Source organism: Leucoraja erinacea, chromosome 28, assembly GCF_028641065.1.
Source record: "Leucoraja erinacea ecotype New England chromosome 28, Leri_hhj_1, whole genome shotgun sequence".
Taxonomy (NCBI): Eukaryota; Metazoa; Chordata; class Chondrichthyes; order Rajiformes; family Rajidae; genus Leucoraja; species Leucoraja erinaceus.
In genome coordinates, this window is record NC_073404.1 from 17,207,339 (window position 1) to 17,216,890 (window position 9,552).

The 9,552-nt window shown below is 45.3% G+C and overlaps 1 protein-coding gene across 5 annotated transcripts in view; it reads left to right on the top strand.

The window, feature by feature from the left end:
• Positions 1–9,552, top strand: part of LOC129710712 (cytochrome P450 2D15-like) — a 28,303-nt gene that overhangs the window by 15,363 nt on the left and 3,388 nt on the right. For all 5 annotated transcript variants that reach the window (XM_055657899.1, XM_055657895.1, XM_055657897.1 and 2 more), the window contains 4 exons: positions 1,414–1,587; positions 3,145–3,286; positions 4,536–4,723; positions 8,144–8,285. In XM_055657899.1, coding sequence (XP_055513874.1) covers positions 1,414–1,587; positions 3,145–3,286; positions 4,536–4,723; positions 8,144–8,285 — 646 coding nt within the window. The remainder of the gene's footprint in view (positions 1–1,413; positions 1,588–3,144; positions 3,287–4,535; positions 4,724–8,143; positions 8,286–9,552) is intronic.

Below are 9,552 nucleotides of genomic sequence, written 5' to 3' on the forward strand. Positions count from 1 at the left end.
TATATAATCTAAGAACAAGAATACAATATTATCATTAATTTAAAAGAAACTGAAAGTCTCACACTCACCAACGGTGGTCAAAGAAAAATAAGGAAGTACAAGATTCCAAATCGGAAGGAATGCAGAGATGTACGGAGTGCTGGAGGTCATGTAGATATGGCAGGCAAATTCAGGGATTTTAACATGACTATTTTCCATTACAATGTTCAGAATGCTGGTGTTCGATTGGTGTTCAACAGTGTGACTAAAACTTGATGAATTACTTTAATAGCGCAATTAATTATGATTAGTTATTTTATTTACTCAACCAACCCACTAAATGAACACATTATATGTTTCATGAATATTGTGATTAACTCCATGTTTTCCTGCATTGTATCAAGCGTAACAGCACATGTGTATATGGTGGGAGTTTAACAGCACGGAAACAAGCCCATCCCGTCCATGCCCACATGGATGCCTATCTACACTAGTCCCTTTTGCCTGCATTGGTTCCTTATCCCTCTAAACCTTTTGTATCCATATACTGTACCTCTCTAAATGTTTATTAAATGTTGTAATTGTACCTGCCACTGCTGCTAATTCTAGCAGCTCATTCGACATACTCGCCACCATCTGTGAAAATGTTGCCCTTCAGATCCCCTGTACATCTTTCCCTTCTCACCTTAAACCTATATCCTCCTTAATCCTACTACTATTTGTTTTTTGAGGGTTTTTTTTCCCCTCTCGTTTATCATATTGTTTACAGTGTACTATGTTTACATATTCTGTTGTGCTGCAGCAAGTAAGAATGCCATTGTTCTATCAGGGACATATGACAATAAAACACTCTTTCTTGACTCTTTAGACCTCCCTACCCTGGGAAAAAGACTGTGCCCATTTACCTTCTCCATGCTCCCTGTGATTTTAAAAACATCAGCCAACTTCACTCCAGAGAAAAAAAACCCAGACTATGTGGTGTCTCCTTATAACTCAATCCATCCAGTACTAATAATATTGCATGTGAATCTTTTCTGCACCCTCTCTTCCTTATTTGGTCACCAATTTGTCCTTCCTACAAATTGGTGACCAGAACTACACACCATAATCCAAAAGCAGGCTAACCAATGTTTTGTACGGCTGTCAAACGATGTAGTCGATGCCCTGGCTGATGATGAAAGCAAGCATGCCATACACATTCTTCACCATTCTGCTTGTGACAGCACTTTCAGGGTCACACTGTCCAACAGCTGTCCCCAGGGCTCTGTCATTCACACTATGGATACATATGGGTAATCGACAGGAGGGCTCTAGAAAATGCAGATTCTGTCTGAATTTTTAATAGGTGTGGTGAATGATTGTTTACATTCTTTACTTTCAGCATATTCATAAAAAGGTGGTGAAGGAATATTTCAAACCCTGTTTTTATTGCAGTTGTTCAACACTTTCCCTTTTATTCATCACCTCCCGGGACCACACCATAAAATATTTGAATATCAAGACAAAATCATTCATTTTTTACAAGAAATAGTCACGGAACATAAAGAAACATGGGACGCAAATGAGTCCAGGGACATGATTGACGCATTTTTGGCAGAGCATGAGAAGGTATGTGAAGGAAACTTTGCAAGTTTCTGATAAGTTAAGTCTGAAACATTAACTCTGTTATTCCCTCGACAAATGCTGCCTGACCTGCAGAGTGTTTCCAACATTCTCTGTTTTAATTTCCAGATTTCCAGTATATACAGTTATATTTTTGATATTTAATGTAAGTCCTAGAACACTGAACAAGTAGATGTAACAAGTAGAATGGATGAGGTACAGCCATCTGGACTTTCAAAAAGCCTTTGACAAGGCCCCATGCTGTATCACTAAATGAAAAAAATAAACAATGTTGGCTCTGGTCCCCACTGGGCATGTAGTACATGCACTGAGTCACCAGGGGGAGCAGTCTGCCAACCAGGTTAAACTCCAGGAATTCCCAGAGAAAACCAGTGCAATAGCTGAAACACTAGAGAGTCATAAAGTGCTGGAGTATTTAAGAAGGAACTGCAGATGCTGGATAATTTAAGGTAGATAAAAGTGCTGGAGAAACTCAGCGGGTGCAGCAGTATCTATGGAGCAAAGGAAATAGGCAACGTTTCAGGCCGAAACCCTTCTTCAGACAACTCAGTGGTTCAAGCAGCATCTCTGGAGAACACGGATAGGTGATGTTTCGGGCTGGGTCCCTTCTTCAAACTGATTGTGCTGAGGAGGGGGAAGAGAAAGCTGGAAGAGAGGTGGGGGCAGGGTAAAGCCTGGCGAGTGATAGGTGGATATAGGTGAGGGGAGGTTTGATAGGCAGACAGTTTGACAGAGGCTAGAGGCGAAAAGACAAAAATGTGAGATAAGGATGGAAGACGTGTGAATTGTGAAACCAGAGGAAGGAATAGAAGTGGAGGGGAAGGGGGAAAGGGGAGAAATGGTTGGGGGGGGGGGAGGAAAGAAAGGAAAAAGTAAAAAATAGGAAACATAAAAAATAGGTTATTTGCAGGTTAGTTACCTAAAATTGGAGGTCAATGTGCTTATGGTTAGGTTGTAAGGTGCCTTTAGGGGAATATGAGGTGCTGTTCTTCCAGTTTGCATGTGGCCTCACTCTGGCAATGGAGGAGGCCCAGGACAGAAACATTAGCATGGGAATGTGAAGAGGAGTTCAAATGGTTAGCCACTGGGAGATCCAGCAGGCCTTGGCAGACAATAGATAGTGGTTTAATTTAGTTTAATTGGATGCACTAGGGACATCCTACATGCATTATTTACACATACCAAGCCAATGTACCTACATACCTGTACGTCTATGGAGTGTGGGAGGAAACTGAATAATCACAAAGAAAACCCACGCAGGTCACATGGAGAACATACAAACTCCGTACAGGCAGCACACTTTGAACCCGGCTCTCCGGTGCTGCAAGCACTGTAAGGCTGCAACTGCGCTGCGTCATCATGCCGTGGTTGCTCAGGGGTATGGGAGACCTTCTTACCCTTTGCAGCGTCCAGTGGCAGGCGGATGTGGCTGCAGACGGAAATACCCCATTGAAAACCCTCCCCGCAACAGACAGAGCCTTCCTCCGGCATGCATTGCACCTGCTGACAATTTGTTTAATTGTGTTTTCTTTTTGCATTTAGAATAAGAACAACCCCAAGACAAGTTTCCTGGAATCAAATCTGATCGGCATAATCATTGACATTTTTACTGGAGGTACAGGGACCATCTCCACCACCCTGCTCTGGGCCTTGCTCTTCATGGTGCTCCATCCTGATGTGCAGTGTAAGTAGCTCCAGCTGCTCTTGCGTCCAAGTCAAACCAACTCCAAGACAATCACCTGATTCCCTCAATCTGGTTGTCAGTAGAAAACTGCATCCTATTAGACTTACAGAGTCATACAGACCCTTCGGTCCATTGATTCTATGCCAACCGTCAAACATCCATTTACAATAATCCTATATTAAATTTGGTTCATTCTCCCCACCATTCGTACGAAGCTGAGTGGTGCAGCACGGTGGTGTAGTGGGACAGCTACTGCCTTACAGTGCCAGAGACCCGGGTTCGGTGCTGACGACAGGTGCTGTCTGTACAGCGTTTGTACGTTCTACCCAAGACCTGCGTGGGCTTTCTCCAAGATTTTCGGTTTCCTCCCACACTCCAAAGACCTACACATTTGTAGGTTAATTGGCTTGGTATAAATGTAAAATTATCCCTAGTGTGTAAGATTGTTCCCGATGTTGGGGAAGTCCAGGACAAGGGGTCACAGTTTAAGGATAAAGGGGAAATCCTTTAGGACCGAGATGAGAAAAACATTTTTCACACAGAGAGTGGTGAATCTCTGGAACTCTCTGCCACAGAGGGTAGTTGAGGCCAGTTCATTGGCTATATTTAAGAGGGAGTTAGATGTGGCCCTTGTGGCTAAAGGGATCAGGGGATATGGAGAGAAGGCAGGGTCAGGATACTGAGTTGGATGATCAGCCATGATCATATTGAATGGCGGTGCAGGCTTGAAGGGCCGAATGGCCCACTCCCGCGCCTATTTTCTATGTTTCTATGTGTAGGGTAGTGTTAAAGTGCAGGGATCGCAGGCGGGCTCGGCCAGTCGAAAGGCCTGTTTCTACGCTGTATCTCTAAGCTAAACTAAACATTGGAAATGCACCTCTATCGAGGTCCAAAGCACTTCCTTCTGTTTGGGATCTGAGACTCACGCCAAATGTTGTGCAGAGAACCGGATGACTGTGGGAGAGCTGCACTATCATTTGGATGAAGTGGCAAACTGAAGCCCTGTCCACCTTCTATTTCAAAGTTATTCCCGAATTCACTGTGTTGTTTGTGAGACCTTCTTGTTTGGAAGTTGCTCCCCTACATTGCAACAATGCCGACTCTTTAAAAAGCACTTTTCCGGTAGCAAAGCTAGAGCCACGAAAGAAGTCATGCAAATTTACATTCAAAATGTTCAGCGGGCCAAAATGGTCACCGTGAGAAATAAAAACAAATTTTCTCACAATGAGTTATTGCTTTGTTCCTGCAGCCCAGGTCCATGAGGAGATTGACAGGGTCATTGGGAACGGGAAGAAACCAAAGCTGGAAGACCGTGAGGAAATGCCATTCACTAACGCAGTTATCCACGAAACCCAACGCTTAGGAAATATTGGTCCAATTTCACTGCCTCATCAAACATACAGAGACACCGAGGTCATGGGTTACACCATCCCTAAGGTACGATCTAGAGTTATCTTGCACATGCAGTCGTCTCCACTGTGTGAGGAGGAGCAGTAGATCTAGGCCTGTGGTCTCTGCTGATCAGCTAATTAGAGCTGCTCTGACGTTGGCCTCACTTCCACTTCCCAGCCTGCCTCACTCACAGATCAAGAGTCAGTCCATCTTGCTCCTGAATATATTCAGTGACTCGTCCTCTCTCTTAGAGAGAGCCAACCCTCTCAGGTGAGAATCATCCTGTCAGCAGCTACAGGGCTAAGCCATATCAGAAAGGTGTTCTGTGGCGATCACCCCATGTTCTTCTAGACTCCATTGAGTAGGCCCAACCCACTCAATCTTTCTTCGTAACTGTTTAGTTTGGAGATACAGTGCGGAAACAGGCCCTTCGGCCCACCAAGTCCGCACCGACAAGCGATCCCTGCACATTGACACTATCCTGTACACACTAGGGACAATTTATAATTACACCAAGCCAATGAACCTACAAACCTGTACATATTTGGAGTGTGGGAGGAAACCGAAGATCTCGGAGAAAACCCACACAGGTCACGGGGAGAACTACAAACTCTATACGGACAGCATCCTTAGCCAGGATCAAACCCAGGTCTCTGGCACTGTAAGGCAGCAACTCTACCTTGGTACCACTGTGCTGCCCATGCCCTTTATCTTAGAAATCAACATAACAAAACTTCTTTGCACATTGTACATTGTTGAAACCCGAGACTTAAGACCCCACACTAGTTACCTGAAAATAATTCACTTATCGTGACATACCTGTTAGTTACACATGTCCCTACCAACAATGCCGTGATTATTCCAATGTCCATGTCTGAAGGCACAATTCCTGCTCAATTGATTTTGTTGAAAGACATTTGCTGTTGTAACATCTTCATAATTTTTCTGGGAACGGTTGGGTTTTTGATATCTCCTAGCACAGTACCTCGGAATAGGGTGACTTGTCTCCACTTCAATTCTGAGAAGTGTAAGATAGATGAATGTATATTCTTTATTTGTGGGGTCACTGCCACGCACTATCTACCTCCCAAGCTGCATAGTCGGGTCCTAGTCTAGTGACATGGAGGTAGCAGGTAATTGGAGGTTGGGCTCCACAGCACTCGCACGAACATACTCATCAGTGTCCTAAGGCTGTGTCCTAAGCCCCCTTCTGTTTAGTCTGCTGACACACGACTGTACTGCCAGACTCAATAACAACTTCATCAACAAGTTCGCTGATGACACAACAGTTGTGGGTCTCATCAGTGGCAATGATGAATCGGTGTACAGGATGGAGGTGGAGCTGCTCACAAGTTGGTGCAAATCCCACAACCTCATTCTTAACGTGGGAAAAACTAAGGAGATGGTGGTTGACTTCAGGAGGGCGGGGAAACAACACCATACACCTCTGCACATCGACGGAGCTGATGTGGAAAGGGTCAGCAGCATGAAGTTCTTAGGACTACATCTGTCTGATGACCTGACGTCCACGGCCAACACCACAGCTCTGGTCAAGAGAGCCCAGCAGCGACTTCACCCTCTCCGAAGACTACGTAAAGCAGGCCTCCCCACCACACCTACGGATGAGAACCTAAGTTGGGACACTATAGGGGACACTGAACAGCAGCTAGGACTTTTTATAGGGGGACACTCTGTGCTTAGCAGATGACATACGGCATCACTTCCTGGTTTCGGGAGCTGCAAGGCGTACGAACGGCACCAACTGGACAGGATAGTGAAGATCGCAAGCAGGATTATTGGTGCTCCACTCCCCTTCCTGCTGGACATATACAGGAAGAGATGTATCAACAGAGCCATCTCCATCATCAAAGACCCTTACCACCCATCGCATGACATTTTCTCCATCCTCCCATCTGGGAAGAGGTACAGGAGCATTAGCTGCAAAACCAGCAGGATGCTCCTCAGCTTCTTCCCACAGGCTATAAGACTGCTAAACGGACTTTGCCCCCTGCCAAGTATCGCGCACAAACCCCCAACCTGGACACACTGCAGCAGAGCCACTGTTGTGCCGCTGCCGGTCGGAACGGCTGTTGAATGTTTAGTAGAGTGTTAAATTTGTTCATGACATGTATTTTTTATTTTCATTTCTATTTATTTTTTCATGCACACTGAATGGACACTGGTTGAGCAACGATTTTTTGTTTCCTCTGGGGTATGCGAATACTCAGGAAATGACAATAAAGATATACAATACAATACAATCAGTGTGCAGGTACAATTAAACGTATATACAAACACATGCTTTGCCTCTCTCACCTTCTCCCGCCATCCCTCCCAAGTCTCTGTACTTCTTCCCATCAACTGCCCCCTCAGTTCCACTACTCTTGATCCCACTTCCTTCCCCTTCATTCACTTCCTTCTCTCTTGCCCCTTAAAGATTTCCTCAAACTGCCTTCCACCACATCCTGACCTTCAAGCAGCTAGCTCTACACATTCCCAAATCCCAGATTATACTCTGAAGGGCTGCTCCTCCTCCTACCGCACTTGGTGCAGCCTGCAGCCTCGAACAGACCTTCCAAACCCCTAGAATAGACACACAAAGCTGGGGTAAGACAGCAGGACAGGCAGCATCTCTGGAGAGAAGGAATGGATGACGTTTTCAGATGAGACCCTTCTTCAGACTGGTTAGGGATAAGGGAAACGAGAAGTATAGGCGATGACGTGGAGAGATAAAGAATAATGAATGAAAGATATGCAAAAAAGTAACTGATGATAAAGGAAATGGGCCATTGTTAGTTGTTTGTTGGGTGAAAACGAGAAGCTAGTGTGACTTGGGTGGGGGAGGGATAGAGAGAGAGGGAATGCCAGGGTTACCTGAAGATTGGGAAACCAATTTTCATACCACTGGGCTGTAAGCTGCCCAAGCTAAATAGAAAGCTGGGGAGAGTGACTACAGGCCGATCAGTGAGCTGCCCTGAGGGAAGTTCTCTGCTGCTTATTATGTGTATTGGTACCTCTTCTGTGGGTAGCAGATGGGTGATGGTAGGAGCATCTGTGTGATCTTCTGATCTAATAAGCTAAAAACCCAGGGATTAAGCAAAGAGGCATGGGGTGGCTTTATTGCCATTAGACTACTATGATGAAAACAGTACTGCTGATGTGTAGGAAAGAACTGCAGATGCTGGTTTAAACCGAAGATAGGCACAAAGTGCTGGAGTAAATCAGCGGGACAGGCAGCATCTCTGGAGAGAAGGAATGGGTGACGATTTGGGACGAGACCCTTCTGAAGAAGCATCTCCAGAGATGCTGCCTGTCCCGCTGAGTCACTCCAGCATTTTATGTCTCTCTTCAGAACTGCAGATTATGGGCTAGTCAAGAATTCTCATCCAGAATACATTTCTTAATAGTTCTGAGGGCCTGCGATGAATGTATTTTTGACTGATGTGTCTCCTTAATGATTTCTAGGGAACAACGATCATTCCAAACATTACCTCGGCCTTGTTTGATGAAGACATTTGGTTGACTCCACATCAGTTTAATCCGGGACACTTCCTCAACTCGGACGGGAATTTTGTGAAACCGGAGGCCTTCATCCCATTCTCTGCAGGTAATGTGGGATCCACGGATCATTAAATGTGCCATGAGATGCAGTTGTCGTTGCCCAGTTCCATCCATCTTTCAGTAGAGGAGGTGAGTCGGGAGGTGAGGGTGCCCAGTCACATCCTAGTCGGTGATGTCCGGGGGGTTCTCAACGGGCTCTTGGCACAAGAAAGTACATATTTGGATTTATTTACATAAATCGGGAAAACCAAATGAAGGAATTGGGCGAGTTGGAGAGAGGTAACGTGTGCACTAGTGGTTGGTTAAGAAATCCACATAGAAAAGAGAAAGTTCTTTCAAGTTTTGAGATGGGTACAGAGTTAAAGTTAATGGACACTTCTGCCCCTGGCCCTCAGAACCCCGGGCTGACTTTAATGCACAAAACATCTGCAGAAACATCTCTTTCCTTGCTTTATCCCAGTCTGAAGAAGGGAATTTCACCTGAAATAATAACAGTTAGCCTACCTGCACATGCTGCCCGACCTGTTGAGTGTTTCCAGGGTAGACACAAAATACTGGAGTAACTCTGGTTCTCTGGAGAGAAGGAATGGGTGGCATTTCAGGTCGATACTCTTCTTCATCCAATGTTTCCAGCATTTCCGTTTTTTATTTTAGATTTCTCGGGTATTTTGAATTTTCATTTACCCCAAATTTTGGGCAAGTGCTAATGAAAGTTTGTTTTTTGTTTGCAAAAGGGAACAAATGGCTTCAAAACAAAGAAAAGGGGAGAGGAGGGGGGAGAAGGAGTGGAGACACTTCTAAGAAGCCAGTCAACTTTTAATAAAGTCGCGGGCATTTAACATTACCGGTCGGTTTTCCTTGGTTCTGAAAACTCCAATGAGCCAAGTATAATGCCCGGTCAGCAAAGGAGATTGCCTACGGCTGCCTCGACTGCCTAGTGACCCCACTCCACTGCACTACGAGTTCAAAAGAACCATGCCAACCAATTTTTACTCACGGAAATTTTTCCTCGATCAAACTGAGGCCGCGAGTATGCGGGAACTTCCCTCGAGCATGAAGGAGAGTTACAGTGACCTCCTAGGACCACGTGTCGACCATGCTGCGTGTTTGAATCAAGTGCAAACTCTTCTAAACTCGCAGATTAGTGGGACAGGTCCTTTAGTCAGAGTGGGAATTCCGTATCTTCAGGATCTGATCACACCACAATCGTACAGGAGTGGGACAGCAATATGTAGGAACTCATTCCTGTTCAGTCAGTGTGACCCTGCCGGTCCCTCTCTCGGGTCACTAACCACTCTTGCCCTCACCCACAG